General features: G+C 43.5%; 1 protein-coding gene and 1 long non-coding RNA gene across 2 annotated transcripts; one reads left to right on the top strand and one right to left on the bottom strand.

The window, feature by feature from the left end:
• Nucleotides 1–376: 376 nt before the first annotated feature.
• Mpzl3 (myelin protein zero like 3) lies at nucleotides 377–25114 on the bottom strand. The gene is made up of 6 exons (XM_076924961.1): nucleotides 24963–25114; nucleotides 18004–18170; nucleotides 13425–13635; nucleotides 11763–11928; nucleotides 9373–9436; nucleotides 377–3117 (listed from the first exon to the last, which is right to left on the bottom strand). The coding sequence occupies exons 1-6, from the start codon at nucleotides 25036–25038 to the stop codon at nucleotides 3091–3093; spliced, it is 711 nt and encodes a 236-aa protein (XP_076781076.1). The 5' UTR covers nucleotides 25039–25114; the 3' UTR covers nucleotides 377–3090.
• Nucleotides 9797–18012, top strand: LOC143439111 (uncharacterized). Its single transcript, XR_013107519.1, has 3 exons — nucleotides 9797–9884; nucleotides 10177–10254; nucleotides 17864–18012. It is a non-coding gene; the product is annotated as an uncharacterized LOC143439111 (long non-coding RNA).
• Nucleotides 25115–25822: the final 708 nt, after the last annotated feature.

Below are 25822 nucleotides of genomic sequence, written 5' to 3'. Positions count from 1 at the left end.
GTTCTTCTACATACACATTCACACCTTGTTCTACTGGATTGACCCAGTAGAACAAAGCCTGAGTATGCTCATCTTTTGAAATTTGTCCTGTCCTGAAAACTGTTGAATGTTTTCTGGCCCCAAGGACTATGCCATATGGGCCTCGTGTAAACATTCCCAGCGCAGTGTCTTTCATGTCCACCAGTTTGCCACTTGGTTCACAAAATTTCCAGAAATGCACTCATCAGCTTCTGCTATGTGAGCTGGTTCCTGCACACCACTGGATCTTGCCGGTGTACAGCTCAGACAAGATTTCTCAATGCTGAAAACCACAAACCCACCCCCACCCCCTTCATCAAGGTACTTCTCATTTTAATATAGCTAGACACCAAAAGGGTAGCCACAGGGTTCAAAGAAGTTTATTAACTACAGTGGAGTAAAGATTCCATGAGTCACAATGCCTGTGCACGAAGCCTCACAGCTCACACTCTCCTGCAAACAAAAAGTCTGACTTCATTTTAAAAGTCGGTGGGAGACAGTGGTAAGGAGGCCGACGCCAGAGAGGGTACTTATGGCACTGAAGTTTTAAGCTGTGCAATTAAACACGAGCTTTGGCCCACTCCACGGATCTTTGTCGAGTCCTTCTTCAGAGGGAGCTCAGCATCACAACACAACATTCTGGATCAGGATCTGGCCTCCAGGTTTTCCGCTGTTGTAAAACATGCATCCGCACAGACGCACATGTATGCATGCGTAACCGGGATGGGGGAGGGGGAGGCAACTTTTCCTTCTCAAGTCCCACCGCTGACTCAGGAGCTGCAGACTGCTAAGACGTCCTCAAGTGGCCTGAAGTAACAGGCCACAGAAGGAAAACCAAGTACTTTATAAATTCACATTCTGTAATAGTTTTAAGAGTCCGCTGCATAAAACTCAGGAGGTGATATAACCATGATGAAAGACTTAAATCCTCTTTCCAGACAATGCTATAGTGTCAGGTGGTTTGAGCCCGAGAGCATCAAAAAGGGAAGGCACAAGTATGAGAATGTCATCTTAGGAGATATTAAAACAGTAAGTCAGACAAACCCTCAGTCGTACGCTCATTCTTAAAGCAGGGCTCCACAGACGGTTTTGTTTTCCTTGGGATCAAAAAGCTATAGCACAAGCCTCAGCATAGGAAACTGAGGGTGGCCCAAGCCTGGGATATGACCTCAAACCATGGAGCAATCATGCACTCAATCATGGAGCAAATAAAACCACTAACTCACTCCCTTACAATGAAGGACTTGATTGTTCTGTCATTTACAAGAGAAAGAGCCATTTCAAAGCAGGCTACACAACAGTGTGACAGTGTAACAGTGTACGCAAGTACCCATCATGCATTGGTCACCGAACTCACCAATGGCTGAGCTAGATAAAAACCTCACAATACACTTGCAAGAAAATCCTAAGACACTAAACCTGGTCCCTCATTTTCACAGAATGATGGCTTAAATGAGGCCTTGTAATGCCTCTGTCAGAACAGTGAGGCCCATGGCTTGCCCCCTCCCACCTAGATCACTCTCTTCAGATCTGCAAGTGCCCAAATTGTTTATGCTTGGTGGCTGGATGCTTCCTTTTCTCTGGTGAAACATCAGAAAGGGTCTCACTGTATTGGCCACAGACAACTACATCTTTAACAAGTGGGCCAAAGAACTGTGGAGTCTAACGACCGGAAATATAAAATGCCAGTTCCCCCTCTGCCTCTTCCAATGGCTTCCATGACCAGAGGTGATCACAATGGTGAATCAGCAGGCTAGATTAACAAGTTTTTCATACAGAGTTAACAACGATCCCAGTTTCAAACATATCTTCATAGTAAATAGAATGACTTTTATAAGATACATAGTATATATCATAGCATATAACACTGTAATATGGAGGGCTCCCAAGCTACTTTGGGAAGAACCATGAAGAAGACCACCATGTTGAACCAACCAGGGCTGGGGAAGGGGTCATTAGTGACTCTCTCTGGAGAGCCCTATTTGCACACACGCTAGTCCTTCCGATAAGTCAGGCACATCTTAGTGGTTTACAGAAAACCCAGTATAACTTAAAATAACAAGTAGGTTGCTACAGGAGAGTAGACGTGTGGGTTACAAGGCACTGAGTGAGGAAAGGGGGGGAGATGTCCTGCACAGCCTCACTCCCTCTTCTCCAGTGCTGAGCAAACCAGCTTGCAGACGCAATACCCATTTCTGGTGCAATTTAGAACCAAAGTTCTAAACAACATCACAAGAAAAGTGAAAAGACCCAAAGCAAGGGACTACAAAAAAATATTTCCTAAGTCGCCACTAAAAACTTAGTTAAGAGGCATTTCTTGCCTCTAACTTTAAGAAAACCAAGAAGGAAACCACAAATTAGTCAGCTTCAGGAACACAAAATTACAAAACTTCTGTGGCCCAAAGTATAGTTAGCAAGGTGAATAAGAGTCTTCTACCTCAAAAACTGTTTCCTTAACTGTAAATTAACAATATTTTAATACTTAAAAGACCCAGTCCAAGCAAGCCTGCAACCTGTAAACCTACTGAGCTGAAAGAAATGAGGGTCAAATACTCGATGTCACCTCGACACAGCTGATGACGGCTAGACCAAGTAGAGCACACTAAGTGCTGGCCGGAGAGCATCCGTGGAGAGAAGACAAAGGCTATCCATCCCAGATGGGCGTGTTGTTCGTTGGCACATCATCAGGAAACTACAAGCTCTACACCATTAAAAAAGTACAATTTTGGCATCAGCAGAGTGACAAGACATTTGGTCTCCTTCAGACAACTGGAAGACACCATGAACGACATTCAAGAGCGAAGGTAAACCAAGCACTGTGTTTCTGTTCAAGAATTTCTTTGCTCAATTAGAGTGTATTAAAGAAGGGAAGTCACAAGTCCCTTCCTGGAGTTTCTGAACAGCTTATAAGTACAAAATAAACGTTTCTTCAATAAATAAGTGGTCCTTAAGGTCTTCACTGATGACCTTCAGAATCTTCTGTCACTGCTGTCCCTGCCAATGGCACTCCGGGCCAGGGGAATGGCATATTTCCTGTTGTTAGGTAACACTTCTTGCATCGCACACACTTCATCAGTACGCCTCTTCGTAGTCTGAATCCTACAGGGGAAAGAATAGCAGATATATGTGCACCTCAATGTCGCAGTCAGATTTAAACAAAGACCATGTGTGTAGGGTCTCTAAATGGAGCTGTGCTTGTGGCAGCAACAGTTATAGCACACCTCTGTTCCATGGAGCATCCCAGGACCTCAATACAATGTGTCTACCAGGCTGGTTTCTGCTTTGAAGACCCAGTGGCTCTTTTTTCCTTGATGACTTTATTTTAGAACCTCAGCATACAAGAAAAGATGCTTGCCTACAGCAGAGCATGCAGGGCTGGGGTTAGAAGCTCCTTTACCTCAGCTCAACCTTTCTAGCTAAAGGACATCGAAGAGTGATTGAATGACAGTTCCAGCATCTCTGAAATGAGGATAATAAAAATCACAGCTCGCAAATGTGCAGGGAACAAGAATAGGTGTGAGTTTCTCGGCACTGTGCACGGCACTCTATAAAATACCTTGGAGTGCAGCTCTTCTCACTGTTGTTATGCAAACTCATAACTCATCACTTGGGACCTGAATGGGTCATTTGTGCCATCTGGTATATCAGATTGTTTTGGCCCTTAATTCTATTGGTCTTTGAAAAACAACTGACTGACTGAGTGACTGACTGACTAACTGGCTGGCTGGCTGGCTGGCTGGCTGGCTGGCTGACTGACTGACTGACTGACTGACTGACTGACTGACTGGCTGGCTGGCTGACTTATGTACTTAGAGTGCATACTTGTGGATACCCACACACATGGAGGTTAGAAGACAATGAATCTCTCCTTCCACTATGTGTTCCAGGGATTAAACACAGGTCCTCAGGCTTGGCAGCTAGTACCATTACTTTCTGAGCCATATCACTGGCCCTAATTTTCCCATTCTTCCAAATAACTGTTTCATACCTAAACTCTTTCCACTGTCTTCTGACCCCTCCTCTTCCCATCATTTTTAGATCATGACCCTGCTTTCTCCCACTATTGAGAAGGCAGGCAGTCAGCTAAGAATGTCCATGACTCCACCACTAGATTCACTTACAAGCATATGGCCTCATCTGTTCAGCCTCTCTCCTGTCCTGTCCTGTCTGTCCTGTCTGTCCTGTCTGTCTGTCTGTCTGTCTGTCTGTCTGTCTGTTTTTTGAAACAAAGTTTCTCTGTGTAGTCCTGCTGTCCTGGACTTCACTCTGTAAACCAGGCTAGCCTTGAACTCATAGATCCGCCTGCCTCTGCCTCCCAAGTACTGGGACTAAAGGTGTGTGCTACCATGCCCAGCTTTTCTCTACTGTTCTTACGTCTTTATGCCTACTATGTCCTCCTGTGACACCCTTCAGTGTCAACTTGGTAATCCTACCTTCTCTCTCTCCTGCAACGTCAATTTTTCCTTCTCTATTGGCTCCTCCACAACAGCATAGAAATGTGCCCCGTTTTACTCATCACAGAAAGGAACTCTTAAGACACCGCACTCCTCTCTACCCACTGCCCCTTCCTCTGCTCCTACCTAGAAGAGCTGTTTTTCCTCACTTCCTCCGATGCATGCTTGTGATGTTCTTGCCCCTTCCCCAGCCCTCTGCACCCTCACCATCCCTGTGGATCTACTTCTGCCAAGGCCACCAATAGCTTCTACATCACCAAACGGTCCACAATGAACTTTCAATTCCTTGAAAAATTTTCTCCATCCCCCAAGATACCAAACTCTCCCTGTTCTCCTCCATCTCCAGAGGTCATCTCTCTTCATCCTCTTGTGCTAATCCCTCTTTGTCTCTGTAATCTAGAAGCCTTAGAGAACTCCAGGCTGAGTCCCTTGACCTCTCCTACATATATAGGTCTCCATCTATTTCCTGAATCTCCTAATGGCTCCTATGTTAAATCTGCAGACTAGACCTCTCTTCAGAAAACATAATTGCCCACTGCACATTTCAAACCTACTATGTTCAAACTCAGCTCCTGATTTTACTCTTAAATCTTACTCTGGGGCTGGAGAGACTATTCAGTAGTTAAGAGCATTCTTTGCCTTTCCAGAGGACCTGGGTTTGACTCCCTGGGCTCAGTGGTTAACAGGACCTGGGTTTGATTCCCAGCACTCATGTGGTTCTTCAGAACCATCTGTCACTCAGTCTCCAGGTTATCTGATACCTCTTCTGACCTCCATGGCATTGTGTGTACATGGTGCACAGATATACATGCAGGCAAAATACACATACACATAAAATAAAAATCCTGAGTTTTAATAAAAACACTTTAAATCTTGCTCTAGAAAATGTTGGTTCTATTCTATGAGTTACCCAAGACTGTTGGGAGCTGACTTTAGTAGAAAGCGGCTAGATCAACTTTGCAGCCATCTGGAACCATATACCCTGATGAAAGACTTGGTTGTCAAAAGCCTATAACAGCTGAAGCACACTTTGATAAATATATTGTTTATCCCACATAGCTTGTTTTGCTGTTTAGTGACCTCAGCTGTATGGTGCACGTGGTAAAGTGTTTTCACCTGTGTTCTCCTGCTTGTGTATATAAATACCTCAGAATTCCCTTCAAAAGAAGAGACTTGATCACACCCTGTTTGGTCTCCATTCTTCGAGTTTCTTGCCCCAAGAGCCCCACTCTCTCTCTTGACCAGAGCACTTAGCCAAAGCGTTGAGGAAGAGTAAAAGCCACAACATTTGTGGCGTCCAACGTCGGGCTCCAGTAAGCAGGATACAGTGGAAGACACCCTGCGCTGGAGAACCAGTCCGACTGACAAAGTCTCAACGTTTGAACTCCAGTAAGCGGGATACAGTGGAAGACACCCTGCACTGGAGAACCAGTGGACTGACAGAGTCTCAACGTTTGAACTCCAGTAAGCGGGATACAGTGGAAGACACCCTGTGCTGGAGAACCAGTCGACTGATGGAGCTGGCTGAATTCGGAAGTGAAACAAAGGTGATTGCATAGTAGCAAAAAATAAGCAGAAACAGATGAAAAAAGTTTTAAAGATGCAAGGAGTAAATTACAGGCTGCTCTGAGTCAAGAGAGCCAAACAGATAGATAAAGGTTACAGTAACAAAAACAGGGCAAGAAATAAATAAGCAGAAACAGATGAAAAAAGTTTTAAAGATGCAAGGAGTAAATTACAGGCTGCTCTGAGTCAAGAGAGCCAAACAAATAAATAAAGGTTATAGTTATGAAAATGGGGCAAGAAATAAGTGAGTAAAAACAGATGAAAAAGGCTTTAAAGACTCGAGGAATAAATAGAAGGCTGCTCTAGACAGAGAGCTAAGCAGAATGATAATGTTAATTGATTTAACTTTCAAAATGGGTGTGATTCTGAGTTATATAGTTATATTTTTCTGGATAAAAACTCAATGTAAAGGTTTTTCTGGTTACTGGCTCAAGGAAAGGCTAATTTGGAAAAAAAGGTTTTTCTATGAGTTTTCTGATGAGGTCATTAAGGTAGTAGTTATGTCTTCCAGAATTATATGGATCAGACATGACAGAGGTAGGCCTCCAGAACACTAGATTTCAGAGAATCAAAATAATTATTTTGATACTAAAATTTGTTTTGAGATTTGTATATTACAGAATACACAGCCTTGGTGAATGAATCTTCTTATCACCTGCATGTTCACTGATGCCCTGGACTTCCAGCTGGATGCAGTTAAGACAGACATCAGAGGCTTATCAATTTACCCTTCCCCTCATCCCTCTTCTAATATCTCAACGCCCATGTTCGGCTTGAAGAAGTTAATGAGGAGTTGGCGCTCCAATTCCCTGGACTTGGGGACTGAGGTGGTTAATATTAGGCTGTCTTAATCTGTATAATTGTTACTAAGCTGATGCAAAATTCAAGGATTTCATTGGTATAATTTCTTCTATTGAAAATTTGTGGGTACAAGGCTTAGACCTTTTACTTCTCCAACAGGGGAAGTTGTGTGTTGCCTTAAAAAGTGTTGCTTTTATATCAACAGTTTAGATATTAAGTCTCTTGTCTCTCGGGTTCATGCTGTTCAACAAACTGATGGCTTTGGTAAACCCATACAGGTCCGATATTACAGGCTGGAAGTAGGGGACTCTGACAGGCACAGTTTCCATAAGTTTTCCCAGCCTTCCCTTTTGAAAAAAAATTTAAAAAGGGGGACCTGTTGGGAGCCAACTTTAGTAGAAAGCGGCTAGATCAACTTTGCAGCCATCTGGAACCATATACCCTGATGAAAGACTTGGTTGTCAAAAGCCTATAACAGCTGAAGCACACTCTGATAAATATATTGTTTATCCCACATAGCTTGTTTTGCTGTTTAGTGACCTCAGCTGTATGGTGCACGTGGTAAAGTGTTTTCACCTGTGTTCTCCTGCTTGTGTATATAAATACCTCAGAATTCCCTTCAAAAGAAGAGACTTGATCACACCCTGTCTTGTCTCCATTCTTCGTGTCTCCTGCCCCTGCAGCCCCACTCTCTCTCTTGACCAGAGCACTTAGCCCCAAAGCATTGAGGAAGAGTACGGGTCACAACACAAGACTTCTAGAATGATCCTTGCTTCTCTCTCTCTCTCTCCCCCTCCACCACCCCCTCTTTCTCTTTTAAAAAAAAAAACAAATGCCAGTAAATTCTTCTGGCTTTACTTTCAAGCCAGAAAACAAAATACATCTACTTCTTGCCATCTCCACTACAAACTTCTCTCACTTAAATAACTGCTAATGCCTACTAAGGCTCTATGAACCCACTCTGGTCCCTTCTACCAGTCTCAACACAAAAGCTAGACTGAACTTTGAAAATACACGTCAGTCCCCTCTAATGTATTTCATTTCATTTAGCAAGAGTCCAGGTGACCGAACCCTTACAAAATGTTCTATTAATTCTTTGGCTCTTGGATGCTCTATTCTTTGACTCAAACAGATTTCATTCCTTCTTGCTTTCCACACTGTATCAAAGTATTCAGACCTTGGAGATTAGAACTACGTCCTTTTTCATAAACTTTTTCTCCTCTCACAAAGGGGACTCAAGCTCACAGAAGTCAGAGTAACGAAGAAAAGCCCAGTGAGTGACAGACCACACTCATCTGGTGGCATGCTAGGCACAGCAGTGAATGCAGAAAGGGCCCAGTGACAGGTGTGCTCCACGTTAGGCCACAAGTTGATTTTGATGCACCACATCAGTCTTCCCTCCTGAGATCCCAGGACAGCTACACAGCCTGTGTCACCACGTGTACTCAAAGAGGGGCACTGCCTCTAAAGATTTAAACCAAGATGAGATCCTTCCAATAAGGTGATAAACATCAATCAAGCCACCTAAAAGGTTGTACATTCAGATTTCCTTAAAAAATACCAGGGTCAGGGGGCTGGAGAGGTGGCTCTGAGGTTAAGAGCACTGGCTACTCTTCTGGAGGACCTGGGTTCAATTCCCAGCACCCACATGGCAGCTCACAATTGTCTGTAGTCTATAACTCCTGTTCCAGGGGACCCAACACCCTCACACAGACATACATGCAATCAAATCGCCAATGTAAATAAAATAAAAAATAATTTTTAAAAACCAGGGTTCATCAGAGATGTTAAATTCGTGGTTCTGAGTCCAGAAACTTGAAAAACCCTTAAAAAAAAAAAAAAAAAAAAACTCCATAGGGATTTTTTTATTTTTATTATTTATTGGTTAGTTGCTTGCTTTTATTTGCTGGCTTGTTTTTTTGTCAGTCGGTAGCTTACATGGTTCTCTTCTTAAGAACACGATTCTACACCCATGATATTAAAAAATAAAATCATGGGCCAGTGAGATGGCTCAGTGGGTACAGGAGCTTGCTGTCATGCCTGACAACATAAGTTTGATCCCTGGGACCTACACAGTGAAAAGAAAGAACCAACTCCCACAAGTCGTTCCCTGACCTCCATTCGCTCACTGTAACATAACTTTTTTTTTTTTTCTTACATGAGGGCTGGAAAGAAAGCTTAGCAGTTAAGAGTACTTGTTGTTCTTACAGAGGACCTGGGTTTTGTTTCAAGCTCCCATATGGCTCACAACCATCTGTAACTCCAGCTGCAGGCAGTCAAATGCCGTCTTCTGACTTCTGCAGACACCAGGTGTACAGGTGTTATGCAGAATACATGCAGCCAAAGCACTCTTATATTTTAAGAAAATAAATCTAAAAGAATTTTTTAAAAAATCAAGTTGAGAATCAGTAGGCATTCCCAGAAACCCTGGTTCATACTTTCCTGTGTTGGCTTGCCTGGGCTGTTCTTGAGAGCAAAAGATCCTTCAGATAGGAAGATAGAAAACACCAAACAGAAGAAATGGGACACTTACCAGACACTCCGCACAACGGACACAAAGCCTCGCCATACAGTCATTGCTGTCCTCCTGGTCAGTGCTGTGGAAAGAACACAAAGCAAACTCAACTGTCACTGTCACCACAGGGGACCGTTCCAAGCTCAGGTATTGAAATCACAGGAATCTGGTGTTAACAGCCAATCCTTAAACAGAGCCCTTCCGAACAAGTCATAAATAAATGTGCATAAAACACGTATCAGAGCACCCAGCAGGGGCTAGGTAAATAGCAGCTGGTTACCATCACACAGAAAAGTAGTGAACAGCAGCCATGCTGGGTGGGAAGAGAGGCAACAGAACCTGGTCTGTGGATAAGCTCTCAATCCCACTTAGTGGGATTAGTAAGAACTAATGCGTATTATAAAACAATACAATAGTGTTCTGGGGTTAGCACGGGACTGCCATGCAGCAAAGCACAGGGAGGGACCAGTCCTCTGCTCGGGACTCAAGGAGTACAGTAGGAAGGGAACATTTCAGCTCAGTTCTGGAAGGTAAGAAAGCTTACAGACAAAGAAAAGTGGGAAGGGGGTGATTCTAGGAATGTTGGGGTGAGGGAAAAAATGGATGGACAAATGGATGGGCAGAGATAGAGATGTATGCACACACACACACACACAAATGAATATAGTATATCTAGGAGAAAAAAGCATAAGCTGACTATAGTTGGGCTACAGAGGATGAGAGCACATGACTTGGAATCAGACCTCAGAAAGTTGCATATACAGCCCTTAGAAACAAACATTGGGGTTTTCATCAATGGTTCTGTGTGTGTGTGTGTTACAGAGTCCTTGGGATGGGAAGTCTTTCTCCAGTAAATAAATACACATAGAGACAGAAAGAAAAACTTTGGAACTTTCCAAGGTAAGACTCCCTCACATAATGGTTGAAGGCCCTTTCACAGACAAGGAAAAAGTCACATAATTATTTTGGTTGTTTTGTTTTGCTGAGACTCGGTCTCACTATGTATCCTGGAACTCATGTAAATCAGGCTGCTCTTGAACCCATGCCAGTCTGCCTGCCTCTGCCTCCTAAATGCTGGGTTAAAAGTGTGCACCACCATGCCAGCTACAGAGCTTTAGTGTAGGTTTTTGTTCCTTTCTAAAGGTAAATCCCGAGCTAGAGAGATGGCTCGGAGGTTAAGAGCACTGGATGTTTTTTTCAGAGGTCTTGAGATCAATTCCTAGCAACCACATGGTGGCTCACAACCATCTATAATATGGCCTGGTGTCCTCTTCTGGCCTGCAGGGTATACATGCAGACAGACCATTGTATACATAATAAATAAATCTTTTTTTTTAAAGTAAGTATCATATAAGAAGTGGTGGTGCACACCTTTAATCATGGCACTTGGGAGGCAAAAGCAGGCAGGTCTCTGAGTTCAAGGCCAGCCTGGTCTAAAGAGCGAGTTTGAGGACCAACTAGGACCATACAGAGAAGAAACCCTGTCTCAAAAAACAAACAAACAAAAATTTAAAAAGTAGATCTCTTCCTGGGAAACTCTTGGGTTGTGCGCCTTCTTGTTAGCAGCATGGCGAATGGCGGTGATAAACGCTCTGGTAACTGTGCTGGTGTGAGTAAGCATGGCCTCCACAGGCTCAGGGGTTTGAATGCTTTGCTACCAGGGACTAACTTTTTGACTGGGATTAGGAGACGTGGCCTTCTTGAAGAAACCATGTCAGTGGGGTGGGCTTTAAGGTTTCAAAAGCCCGTGTTAGCCCCTTCTCCTCCCTAAAGACTAGGATGTAGCTACCATGCCTACTGCCATGATGATAGTGGCAGACTAAGCTTCTGAAACTGTAAGCTATCCCCCAATTAAGTAATTTCTCTTATTAGAGTTCCTTGGCCATGGTGTCTCTTCACAGCAGAACACTGACTAAGACAATAACCACATTTATTTAGCGCTTTCAGAGTATCTGCTGACCAAGAATAGCACATGCTTATTAAAATTCCCTTTGCCCTCCAGACTATTCTCAAAGCTTCCTTCATTGCTTATGAATATTCGGTCAGGAGACATTAGCTCAGTGCCAAAAAGGAAAAAAAAAAGTGAAAGAGAAAACTATGACTTGGAGTTTTATTTTAGTTTTGAGAGAACGAGACATGTGCTTGGATACACATGCAGAGTCCCAGCACCGTGTGGCGTGAAGCCATGTGAAGTCACCTGAAGCTTAAGTGCCCTGCCCTCCATGACAACACCCACAAATGTCACTGTAATCTTCCTTCTGACACCCCTCATGGACCGATTGTGTTTGGAAGGAAATCTCAGCAGTGGGCCAAACTTCAGACGGGGAGAAGACGTGTGTGGCTATGAGATGTGGTGCTGCCCCAGAGCAGGGCTGTGAAAAGGAACGGGCTCACTGCTGGGGACTTACTCATCGGAAACTTCAATGGAAGACTTCTTATAGCCAGACCTGCTCCTCTTCTTCACCCCCGTTGCCTTCCTCCCCATTCGTACCAGCAGCAGAATGACCACCACTGCCGAGGGGACGAAGACGAGGATGGAGAGAAGGGCCACAGAGGACAGCATGGTACCAAAACCTGTAGGAAACACCAAGGGAGGGCTGGGGCTTCAGGTGCTTCTGATTACAGAAGGAACAAACGCATCATCCAAAGTATAAAATTATAAGAGACAGAAGCATGCACACGCGATTCCATTGCCTACAAGTAACACATGGCTACCAATCCAATCTTCTTCCAAGAGTCTGAAAGCACATGTTGGGCTGGATGCATGTTTGTAAAAGCAGGAGTCCTATTGTTCACGTGAGTTTAGCTTAACAGATGATAAATATGGGTTGGTTTTGTGTGTGTGTGTGTGTGTGTGTGTGTGTGTGTGTGTGTGTGTGTGTGTGTGATTAAAAGGTCCTGATTATAAAGGCTCTTCGACCAGGCTGTGGTGGCACACACTGTTAATCCCAGCACTAGGAGGCAGAGGCAGGTTGATCTCCATCTGTTGAAGGCCAGCCTGGTGGTCTACAAAGTTAGTTCTAGGATAGCCAGAGCTTCGTAGTGAGACTCTGACCAATAAATAAATAAATAGCCTTCTAAATTCGGTACATAATACTCTACTATACTGAGTCACTCAGCAAAGCAATTCTCTAACTTCAAACATCCAACTTTGACTCTACAAGTTATATCAGAATGGCCATCCCAGTGTTTCACTCTGTCCTCTTAAGATAAATTTAAGGTAGAATGGTAGGATCAAAGGGAATATAATTTTAAGAACTAGTAATTCTATTACTAAACTGCTTTCCAGAAAAAGGAAATCTATTCCTGCCAGAAATATGATTATATAAATGTGATATAGGTTATTGTCAAACCAGATGACCATTATGACAAAGAAATGGTGAGGAGGAAGGGAGAGAGGGGAAGGCAGGAGAGAAGAAGCAGAGGAGGGAGGGGAAGCCTCAAGAAATGGTAGAGCAATGACAACTCACAAGGTATCTTTGTGTCTTTGGTTCAAATCCAGTTTCAAACCCGAATGACCATTTAATAGTCATCAATGAGAGACATTGAACAAAGCCATTCACAACCTCATCTCCACAGGAGAAGGACGACATTGCTCTTTGTATGTAAAAGAAATGTACCACTGCCCATCTGTGGAGAGAACTCCCTGCTCTCCAACAGTCACATAACTTATATCATGAACTTAACGGGGCCCTTAAATGACTTCAACATCACACATCATCACCTTCACTAACGTGGGGGATTGCCCAAGATGCCACAAGACATTTGGTCACTTGAAGACAATTGAAAAAGGCAATGCAGAAGTTATGACACCATTGGAAGAGATTATTCAGTTTTCCAAAAGTCCACTCTAATGGTTGGTGAGACAGCTCACGGCTGTGCCCACCGACACCTATAAGCTGTCTTCTGAATGCATGCTCACATACCAACACATAAAATGTTTTAAAACTTAATCTTAACAGGCATATGAAAGGCAGTTTTGACATGGGGATCCTCTAAGTCAACTGGTAAGTTCTAGAAAGGGTCAGAGGAGTCACAGCATGGGAGGAGACTGGCGGTAAGCAGCTTACCCCTTTCTGTGACCGTGAGCTCTGTTAGGGGGATGTTGTGGTACACATCTGGGGGGTTCTTCACAGCACAGCTGAACGTCCCGTTGTCCTTTAGAGTAGGGTTGCTGATGCTGATGGACGCATCCCCTTTGTAGACATTTCCAGCCCAGGAGATCCGGTCTCGGAATGTGCCTGCGGTAGTCGGGTACTGGAAAGACTGATAATGGAAGATCTGAGAAGGCAACATCATGAGAGACAAGGTTAACTTGGAAACACAATGGAATGAAGAGCCGAGTAGATCCAGCGTTAAAGAGAATTGTATAAAAGGGATTCTCCTCCCCTGGTTGTCTCGTTGTTGTTGTTGTTTGATTTTAATGCTTTTCTCACCTCTGTCTTAGAAAGACAGGTTAATAAAACTGATCCGAAAAAGGATTGACGGGCAAATCTGGGATCTCAACCCTTAAATCTTTCCTATGGCTGAGAGATGACTCAGTGGCTGAGGGCACTGCCCTTCCAGAGACCTCAGGTCAGTTCTCAGCACCCACGTCGGGCAGTTCACAGTCACCTGCAGCTTCAGCTCCAGGAGAGTCCACACTTCTGGCCTCTGAGGGCACCTACACACACACATACACACACACACACAGAGAGAGAGAGAGAGAGAGAGAGAGAGAGAGAGAGAGAGAGAGAGAGAGAGAGAGAAACAGAGAGAGAAACAAGAGAGAGAAACACAGAGAGAAACACAGAGAGAAACACAGAGAGAAACACAGAGAGAAACACAGAGAGAAACACAGAGAGACAGAGACACACAGAGAAAGACAGAGACAGAGAGACACAGAGAGACACAGAGAGACAGACAGACAGACATCTAGAAAATAACTTTCTTCTAAATTCTTCCTAAAGCTCTCAAATAATAACTCTCAGGCAAGGACAACTTCACTTTACAAAACATTTCACAATATGAATAGATTCTCTTTTCCCCCGACAAGTTTTAATTTTATTTATTTCTAATTGTGTCTCTATGGGGCACAATTTGACTTTCCTACAGGATTCTGGACCTCGAGTAGGCTGACTTCCATCTCCATCACTAAGCTACCTCTCCCAGTGATGTTTGGTTCCGAGGAACTGCCAGGTCATTTTCTAACATAGTTATTTTCTAACATAGTTATATAATAGTTATTTACATGAGTAAGTTTCCCTTTTCTCCAACCTGTGCCAATACTTATTATAATTTTTCTTTTTAAGGTTTTATTTTTATTATTTATATTATCTGTGTATGGGTGTGCACACATGAGTGTAGGTGCGCACAGAAGCCAGAGAGGGCAGCAGATCCCCTGCAGCTGGAGTTACAGGCCACTGTGAGCCACCCAATGTGGTGTTGTGAACTAGACTCAGGTCCTCTGTAAGAACGTAAAGCCATCTCTCCAGCCCCATAATTTGCCTATTTTATAACAGCTTTTCTGGTAGTCTCTGAGGTGATATCCCATTACAGTTTTACTTTTATTTCCTTTATAATCAGAGACACTGAGTTTTCCATGCATCTGTTGATGTATGGCACCATTAAACCTCCCATGAAGTATTAGACAGCCTCAAGGGCTTAACTGTTAACAGTGCCGAAATAGGGAAACAGTGCCCTGAGGGTGCCCCAACGTCTGTTTATCATAGTTTGCAAATGACTTTTACATGTTTACTGACTTGGCCCTTACACCACCAACAAAACATATGAGGCAGCTGTAACTACTCTGAACATATAGGGAGAGAAACAGAACTCAAATAACAACATGAAGCAAGTTACTCAAAGGCACACAGTTAGCAAGTAACACAAGGGAGATTTCTTTTTTTTTTTTCCAAATCACTGGGCAGATGTAACACAATCCAACCTTTCTCCAGTTATCTCTCCAGTGACAGTTAAAACAAGCTTCACGTCAAAGGCCTGATAAGCATGCAATGAATATCTGCTGTATTAAGATGATACTGCTTTGGACTTGGTGACTGGACGCTTGGTCCCTAAGCACATATTACACTGAAGATGTGACAGGCACCTCTGACAAACAACACGACTCTTATGCAAGACAAGAGGCTTCCCTCTTTCTTTGTTTACTTGGTTTCTCCCTGCTTAGGACACCAGGCATCTACAACCACTGAATTGCCCAATTTTTAAGAGCTATTCCTCAGAGAAGATGCTGAATCACTCACTGGTTAATTTCATCAAGAATTCACTCCACAAATCTTTACCACACATCCCATGTTCCAGGTGTGTGACTGAACAGAACACAGTGGCCAAGACACGGCCATGGCCTCTATGCTCGTGGAGCTTACGTTTGGTAAGACAGCAAATTTGATATAAGTGACAAGTGCTCCAAAGGGGGAGAGAGAAGAGGCCTAACAAACCAATGTGATGCTGAGTGCCTCAACCCCCAGATACTTAGGAGGCTGAGGCAGGGGGAGTGCTGTGAATGTGAGCCCAGCCTCGATTATACACTAAATTCAAGAACAGACTGAGGCACAGAGCAAAACCTTGTGTCTAAAAAACAAGGTCTCTCATTGACCACCTAGATAAAAAGTTTCAAAGCTCCCCACAGACCTTCCAGGTTGATGTAACTCATGAATCACATGGTACACGGTAAATTAGTGAGCCGCAAGGCTCCCTTACAAGCCTCACAGACCACACCACTGCACCCTTGAGTTACAGGACTCTTAAGTGCTCCTAATTCTAATTCAGATGAGCCTGCAGCCTCCTGACCAGCCCACAGAACAGTGCTCTAGGAGAAGGGCCTTCTGCATATAAGGTTTCTGACCCAAGAAGCTCCAGTTGCTCACTCTGCCCTACTTTTGGACAAGGAAGCAGAGCCAAATAAGGTCAGCCATAGCTTCCTGGCAGCTCAGAATAAGGTGAACTATTTTAACTCTAAAGCAACAAGAACTTTGATTGCAGCCCCGTTTCCTTCGCTACCGTTACCCAACCCACTCCGCACCGCGCACCGGCCCTCAGTAACAGCCCCGAGGGCACAACCAAAGCACAGTCACTAAGATGAAAGGTGATTTTTCTTCCAAAAAGGGAAAATGGAATAAAGAACACTTTCTAAAATCCAGTCTAGGGACAGTGACACGGCCCAGTGAGTTACGGCACCTTGCCACTAAGCCTGCTATCCTGAGCTCATCCCCAGGATCTGTGTGGTGCATGGAGGGGACTGGATTCTGCAAGATGTCCTCTCGCATCTGTACACTTGAAGTGGCATGCATATACAAACAAATAGATAGATATAGAAAGAGAGAAAGAAAAAAAGACCTAATTTGTATATGGCTATGACACATTCTTTTTAAACAATTTTGAAAAATTATTTTATTTTATATGGATGAGTGTTTTGCCTGTAATGTATGTCTGTGTACAGTGTGTGACATACCCATGGAAGTCAGAAAGAGGTGTCTGATCTCCTTGGAACTGGAGTTGTAGGATGCTGTGAGCCATTGTGTGGGTGCTGAGAATTGAACCCAGATTCTCTAGGAGAACAGCCAATGCTTACTTGCTGAGCCATTTCTTCAGCCCCAATTCAAATACATTCTTAAACAGCATCCATCCTAAACCAAGGCAACTGATGGGACTGTAAAGAGAAAGGGTTTTTTACAGCATTGTAATCTCTAATTAAACACCCATAATTGAATTTGAACCATAAATATGTTTTATGTGTGTGATTAAAGTATATTGCCTCTAACCTCACAAGGCCATCTGTCACCAGTGACATCTGTCACCAGTACAAGGTGACACCACTTCCTTCAAAGGCAGCTACATAAATCACTGCAGACGTTTACACTGTTAGAGGAAAAGCCAAGATAAATCTGCAGTGTGGATTCTCAGATAGACACACCCACTGAGACTGCAGGACTGGAGCAGCTCTCAGGAAAAGGCTGTCTGTGAAGTGAGTGGGGAACTTCTCCAGCCCACGTCTCAACGCCCTTTTCAGTACATCAGATCTAAAACAAAGCTGTAACACCACAGAGAAGGAAACAACAAGGCAACAAAACTGAACCACATTTCCTCTTGGTTTCTGACCATTTTTTTTTCCTTGAAGGTAATGCAGAAGAGTCTTACTGACATCACAGTGAAAGGCTCCATGTAACTAAACAAATATCATATGAGCCGCAAGCATGGCTCACTCCAAAGGTCCAAACGTTTCTTTTCTTTCTTTTTCCTAAGTTTTACTGTATTTCAGGCATGTGTGTGCACATCCGTGTGTGTGTGTGTGTGTGAATGTGTGTATGAATGCATGTGTGTGAATGTGTACGTGTGTGTGTACCTGTGAGTATGTTTCGGGGGAGTGTGAGTGTGTAGGAGCACTGGTGCTATGGGGTATATGTGGAAGTCAGAAGACAACCTTTGACTTCCTCCATCGGTCTTGACTCAAACTCAGGTCATCAGACTTGCACAGCAGATACCTTTATTCCCTTTCTTTCTTTAAATGTAGATCAAGCTGGCTTCAAACCTGCTACGTTGATGAGGGATGGCCTTGATTTCCTGATCTTCCTACCTACCCAATGCTGAGATTACAGGCGTGTGCCATCATGCCAGGCACTCAAGGGAACTCTCTGGAAAGTCCACACTTACAGATTCTGTGCGGCTGCTGCTGGGAGGGCGGTATGTCCAGTCTATGGTCAGCTTGTCAGTGACATCTGAAGATGACTTGAAGGTGCATTTCAACTTGATCTTCTCTCCCACATATCCTCGGACATGAGCATCTGCACTTATCTCCAAGGAGAGGACGGTGCTCACACCTAACGGGAGCAAGCCCAAACACGTACATTCGCTTTGTTGGATTACGCAAATATGAACATGATAGGTCTTTGCATCATTTTTAGTGATCTCCCCAAATGAGCCACCAATGTGTTCTCAGCCAAATCCACAGAGAAGAAAGAACGAAGAGCTAATTATCTTGAATAACATTTTTTAACACTTTATAGCCTTAAATCAGAATAAACAGTTGGGCAAAAATTAAAAACCTAACAACACTAGAATTTTCCCAGTCACAGGCTTGTAGTTAAATTAAATACAAACAAGTACACGTTGCCCAATAACTAAAAGGCAACAATACCTACCCCTCCCATCCTGTGCCCTCTCCACCACCCCACCACACATGACCCAGGAATAGAGCAGCTTTTATGAGGTCTAAGAGATTCAACCAAACACAGTATGGTCACAGCATAAAGCCACCAGTGTCTCACCCAGTAGCAAAACGAGGATAGGAAATACAAATAGGAAAGTTATTTTTAAAACTATCCAAAAAGATTCTATCTAGTCTTTCCCCATTCCTCCTCTTCTTCCTCCTCCTGCTCCCCTTCCTCCTCCTCTTCTTTTTACAAAAGAGAATTTATTTTTATTATTTTTTTATCATGTGCATGTGTGACTATCCTCACATGATTACATCCACACAAGTGCTGGTGCCCAGGGAGGGCACCATCCCCTGGAGCTAGTTACAAGTGCTTGTGAGTCTGAGACGTGGGTATTGGGAACTGAACTCTGGTCCTTCGGAAGAACAGTAAGTGCTCCAAACTGTTCATCCTTCTCTCTAACACCTCTTCTCCCTCCTCTTCCTCCTCCTCTTCTCCTTTCTTTCTTCTTCTTCCTCCATCTTGAGACAAAGCCTTGCTATATCACCCAGTCTGGCCTACATTGACAGTCCTCCTGACTTAGCCTTCCAAGTCCTGAGATTACAGGCATGTACCACCACACCCAGCTATGCTGTCTCTCCTAAAGCTGGTTAATGAATCACATATCTCTTCAAAGTAAATTACGGAGGACTGACGGGTGTAGTTCAATGGCAGAGCGCCTGCCTTAACTGAGAAGGCCCTAGGTTCTGTACTTAACACTAAAAGAGAAGTAAATTGTGGTGAGGGAAAAAAAATATAATCGAATGTGTTCTACAATGTAAGTGTAAGATATCATTTTTAAAGCCTACAGAGTGTGGTCTTTCCAAAACCATTCATTCCAACTTTGACATTCCATCTCTCCACAAGAAAGAAAGACCAGCAAAGACAAACCGACTGAGCCACTTGGCACTTTCTTCCAACAGATCCCCTGTGATGTTGGAGAATTTGGTGAATAAAAATACACACACACACACACACACACACACACACACACACACACACACTGGAGAGCCATGTTTTAGGAAATTAAAACACTCTCCCTTGTTTTTCCTGCTTCCTTCTCTGACTCACTAAGCCAAGGTTCTTCTGGTAACCAAGGGCAAAGACCAGAGCATGATTCCAGAAAAGAACAGTTCCACCCAGTGATCCTTCTGTCTTAGGCAGGACAGTGTAAGGACTGAACACAAGTCAGAAGCTCCGGGTTCAAACCCTAGCCCAATGGTTGGCTCTGAGCAGCTTAGCAAGTTACAGAAATGGAGCTTACCTCCAAGTCACTGTGAGGATTAAATGAGTTAAAACACGTAGGACGCCCAGAAAGTCGACCTACCTCCAGCAACACCCCACGCCTGCCTGTTGAGATTGCCTCCTGTTTCTCCTACAGGCTTTTGACCTTTCCTACCGCTGGTGTTTCTGAGTCATTGTCCCAGGGCCTGTACCTCCGGCAGCTTTGAATCATTTTCTCACTCCTCTCTGGACAATCTAGTCTGGTCACATTCCTCCTGAAAGGAGGAGACCAAGACAGAGCTCACTAATAAGGCCTTTAACAAGAATCCGGCCCATCTCAAAAATGACGGCCATCTGGTTCCTACACAGCACCCTTTCTGACTGCCATGATAAATACATGACAAATTCGTCCCTCCTCATAGGCCCTGTAAATGCTCATCTCTCTGCCAGAAGAACCTCCGTTCTCAATCTCTAACTCCTGGTCCATCAACAAGAAGAAAAACCCTATTCAGTCCTGGAGAGTCGGGTCTAAAACCCGAATGGTAGAATGAACCTATGAATTATACATGCCCCTCAATCTATGGTGCTAGCCTAAAACATAAATACAAAACATATAGCTTAAAGGAGTAGATTTGAACCTAGCCAGAATGGCACCAAGCTCTAGCCCTTCTGACTTCTGATAAAGGCTAGGTCACAGTTCCCTAACCTGTTCAGGCTTCAGTTGCTAGATTTGGCAAATGGAAAGAAAACCCTCCTAGGATCACTGTGAACATCCAATACACTTTAAATATATACAAGCCTGGATACGGGGCCCTGTGTTCTCTCCCTAGCACAATGTATAAACACACAAATAAATAAACACACACAGAATGCTTAGTAGAGTCCGTTAAGATAAAAACTTCTAACAAATATTAACTATTATTATTAAAGTGGACAATATACATACTAAAAAAAAAAAAAAACTGTGAACTAGTTCCCCTCTGGGCTGTGGATTAAAATATAAACAGAAACAGTTTTTCTCAGACACCTGCTGACTACACGGAACCCCTTATGCTGTCCCTGAACTGTCCAATCATTTTCCGAAGAGCCTGTTTCCTTTCACGCCTCTATGCTTTTCTTAAATAGGACTTGTCTAGAAATCTCTCCCCATTCCTACCATTCTGCTGGAGTTGCTCCCCACTACACCCCAACATTCAAACACCTTCACTGCCACTCACATACCAGCCCACTTTGTGATGGTTTCCCCAAATTCCCTGAAGTTCTTCGCTCTTTCTCTGAAGTTCCCATAATATACAGTACCACCTAAACCCATGTGCCATGACCACACCTGACTTAAAAATGCCATTTCCTACAAGAAATGCAAGCACCATCAGAGCAAAACTCCAGAGGGACAGAGGCAGGCAGAAACTGGGAGGGTCACCATGGTTACTAGTGTAAGAACACATGTGCACTGCTCACTCACTTTCTCCCTATCACCTTCTTTATAGAATTTTCAATGCCTCCCTCCATGCTTCTGTCTGCACCCATTCAGAAAAAGATCAGTTCTGAATATCACTTCTAGACTGGGCTGATATATTAAAGGAGGAAAAACATATCCCACAAAGGCACAGTCAGTTCCCACAGGAAATAAATACTGGCGGGAGGAAGGTGTCAAGAATGACTCTCAGTTTCTACTTAAAAAAGTCACTCACTGAAAGAGGGGAAACCAGGCATGAGTCCAGCTCTGGGTAAGTTTATGTGTCTTTGATACCTAAGCGATGATGTCAAAGAACAGCATGTCAGGGGTCAGCAACCTACGACCCATGACTCAAGTGGAAGCATCTGGCTCTCATGAGAAAGGAGCAAACTCATAATAATTAGCCGTCACCCTGCTCTCAGCTCTGCAGGTTAACTCAGACTGTCTAAACCAATCGGTCTCTCCCATGATCCTGCAGGAAACAGCTAAAACACTTCAACCTTTAGGTAAACAGACTTGTAGTAGAATGCCACCACGTTGGTTTGTTTACAGCTGCTTTTGCACACCTGTCAGAAACTGAGAAGATGTGGCAGAGGACAGGAGGCCGCAGAGCCTAAATGTTACTCTCATCCCATTACTGCAAACAGATGCCAGTACCTGCTATAGAGCTAAGACAAGATCTGGGTAGAGTTAGCAATCAGAACCTCTGTACTTCCTCCAGCCAGCTCTCCACGGTCTCCCACTCCTCTCTCTCCTGTCTCTGTCTCTGTCTCTCTCTCTTTCTCTCTCTCTCTTTCTCTCTCTCTCTTCTCCCTCCCTGTCTCTCTTCCTATCTTTCTCCCCCCTTCTCTTCCATCTCCATATTTCTTTCTCTCAAATCCCCTCTTTAAAAATCTCTCTAATCCTATGTTACAGCCATTCAAATCTTCTCCTATTTTAGCACAATACCCTTTCAGACACTTAACATTTGTTTTATTTTATTTTGTTTCTTGAGATAGGACCATGCTGTGTAGCCAAAGCTAGTCCAGCCTCCAACACTCCATCTTCCTGCCTCAACATTCCAAGTGCTGGGATCACCGTGTTCTGGCTTGACATTTATTCTGGCCAAGTCAAAACAGCCAACCATAAAAATATCATTAAAAATTAACAAAAAAAAAGCATTTAATTAAGAATAAAAATCACATTCTAATAAAAAAAAAATCTTAGAGCTGAAAAAAATTAAACACGACAAAATCTAAGGCCCTAACTTTATACATCCCATTTCCCAAAATGCAAATCTTCCCATCTTAAATGTACATAATGACATGAGATGAAAACGTGGTCATTATCACTTCCTCTCCCCACTTCCTCCTTCTCTTGTTTATTCAGACAGGGTCTCCTGTTTCTCAGGTTTGATTCATATTCACTATGTAGCTGAGGATGACCCTGAACTCCTGGTCCTCCTTCCTCCACATCCCCAGTGCTAGGATTACAGGCATGTACCACTACACCCTGAGCTACATGCCCAGACCCTCAGCCTATAATTTCTGTATACTTAGCCAACTGAAATAAACAGAATCAGACGTAAAACTTAAGACCAATTCAAACATGATAGCAGTGTAAGGATTTTCAGTCCCTGGAGAGGGATGGCAAGTAAACAAGTGGGAAAAGCAAAGCCTATTTCCTACAATTCAAAGAGACAAAACGAACAGACAGACAAACAACCAGACGAAGCACTACCAACAGGTCAAGTGAGGAAAGCTAGTCACAAAGGGGCATGCCTGGTTTACTTTGTATTAAGTACCCAGAATCGACGAAGGCTTAAAGGGGCAGGTTGGTGGTTTCCAGGGCCTGTGGGAAGGTCGGAATGGATATGGGATTTCTCTTTTGGGCGATAAAAACGTTCCAAAAGTGTTTGTAATGATGATTGCATAACCATGCACACTAAACATTACTGAGCTGTATATCTAATGAATGAACGAGCATGTGAACTACATACCTTTATTTTTTATTTTATGTGCCTGTGTGTTTTGCCTTCATGTGCGGCATTTGCATGTCTGGTGTCCCTGAAGGCCAAAGAGGATATCTGATTCCCTGGGACTGGAGTTACAAATCATAGTCAGCCACAACGTGAATTCTGGGACTCAAACCAGAGTCCTGTAGAAGAGCAACAAGTGTTCTTAACCTCTGAACCAGCTCTCCAGATGCCTGGTTTGTTTGTTTTAAACTGGAAATGTACATCTATTCAAGAAAACTTGGAGGAGTGCGGTGAAGAATGCAAATCTTGAATAGGTTTAGACAGTGATCAATAACTTTAAAACTATTAGTAGAACGTGTGCACACTTGTAGAGATCAGAGGTAACTCTGGTGAGCTGGTTCTCTCCTTCTACTTGTACATATATTCTGAAGACTGAAACAGGTCTTTAGGCTTACATGGCAAGCACCTTTACCTACTGATTCATCTCACCAGCCCCCACCCCCCAAATTAATGTTTGAACCATTTGTTTTGCTAGATTGGACGCCTGCTCTTATATGTGAAATGACACTAGATCTACAAAAAGACACAATTTCTAGAATTTTTTTCTCCTTGGGACAATATTTGGACATCCCCCCCCCCAACCCCCGGCCACACACACACCCCTGCTTTGTACAAAAAAAGAAGATGAGTTTATATGAAGTTACAGTAGGCCTGGCTCTATTGCAAAAAGAACTCAGAGGAAAAACTGGACATTTATGATGACACAGATAGCTGGGAGAGATCAGGGAGTGTGCTGGCAATATGCAGATTAGTCACCAGATAAATAAAAACCTCCTCACCTTACCTGATGAGACTCAGCCACCTAATGTGTTCATAGTTACACAATATTAAAGACCCCTTTCAGAAATGTCCATTATTTTCAGGGAAATGTTACAACAATTCATTCTAATATTAGCTATACTAGTATTCTATTTCTTAAGACGATATATATACACACACAATAATCAGACAATATTTGCACTTCAAAATAAAGCTAATTAGTTTGGGTTGAAATTTAGAAACTGGAATAGCATGAAAATAAAATTATCCAAACCTTACAATAGTGTCATTACATCAACACTGTACTGACAACAGTTAAAAGATTTGAGTTTCAAAAGAACGACTGAGACTTTTCTTATACTTTAGAATGTTTATAAAGTCCTAAGGTGCCCTTTCTTCAACAACATGCCTGCTATAAGAAAATCACACTATAACCCTTGTCTAAAATATTTTATTTCAAAGCCTCTGAAATAAAATCACCAAGTCATGATTTTCCTTTCTTTTTATCCTTTCTTCCTTCCTGTCTTTCTTTTTCTTTCTTTTTTTTTTCCAGCCCTGATTGTGTCTGTCAAAATAACTGAAACAATCAGAATTGCCCATTTCCGAAGAGGGTGTGAAAGCAATACAGAACCCTGGCGGACAACTACTGAAAAATCTCACAAGAAGGTGAGCGTCTGCAGAGCCTGAGCTCGCCGCGGTTTTATCGTGGCTTCCTCAAGGCAGTGTCAAGTCACACAAGGTGGTCGGGCTCCGACAACGGAGGGGGAACCAACTCTCCGCAGTGGGAGGTGCTAGCCGAGAAAGAACGTCGTCCCACATCCCCTCCTTCCCTTCCTTCCTTCCTTCGCAGAAGCCGAGCGGGGGGTTTCCTGAGAGCCCCCAACCCGGAACCGGAAAAGCGACCATCTTTCCTGACCCCCCCTCCCCTGGCCGGAAGTGGAGCCCAGCCAGCTGGCGCACTCACCCTGGACGACTAAGATGCTCAGCAGGGGAAAGAGAGCGCAGCCACGGCCTCCTAGTGCTCCTCTTGCCTGCTGCATCCCGACAGCTCTTCCGACACTTACACACCTCTTTACGGCTCCCGGGGACCACGCAGGTGGTGCCGGAAGTGACGTCATTGCGGAGTCACCTTTGAAATAGCTATCCGGGACTCAACCTCGAGCAGGGACAAGGATTGTTACTAGAATCGTAGCTGGTTCTCCTGATCAGCAGTTCTTTGACTCTCAAGAAGGATCTGATTGCGCTCTTCTGCTTCAAATTGGCTACAGACTTTGGAAAAACTGTTTTATTTGTATGGAATTCCGGGAGACCGGGCTCGAGCCTCCGACTGTAATCCACAAGCTTTGTCTCTATCTCTATAGTGTTGAAACCTCACAATAGATTCCCCAACATTTGAAGTTTAGGAAAACCGACGACCATACAGGATCAGAATAAATATATCTTTATCGGGTTCTGTGGTAAATACGTGCAAGCCTCTTGTGTTCCTTTTCATATAGGAACATTACATCATTCAGAATTGGGTGCTTATTAAATTCCTGCGGTGACGGTGATGACAAAAAACATTACAGCGTGTATTTGAGGTGAAAGGGAACTTGGGTTTGTGTATCTGTGCGCTGTAAAAGTAAGGATATCATTATCATGGTACTTGACTTGAAATGGGATGGTCTAACATGCTCAGAAAAAAAAAAAAAAAAAGGTGGAAAAGGACCCTGCTTTACTTATGTGGACACCCAATTCTCCAGGACCTGCCCTGATTAATGAAAGAGTGGGAATAAAAAGCCTCAGCTTTTGGAAATATTTCATAGCTGATATTTTTCAACTGGC

Source organism: Arvicanthis niloticus, chromosome 26 (assembly GCF_011762505.2).
Source record: "Arvicanthis niloticus isolate mArvNil1 chromosome 26, mArvNil1.pat.X, whole genome shotgun sequence".
Taxonomy (NCBI): domain Eukaryota; kingdom Metazoa; phylum Chordata; class Mammalia; order Rodentia; family Muridae; genus Arvicanthis; species Arvicanthis niloticus.
This window is presented reverse-complemented; position numbering and strand designations above follow the sequence as displayed.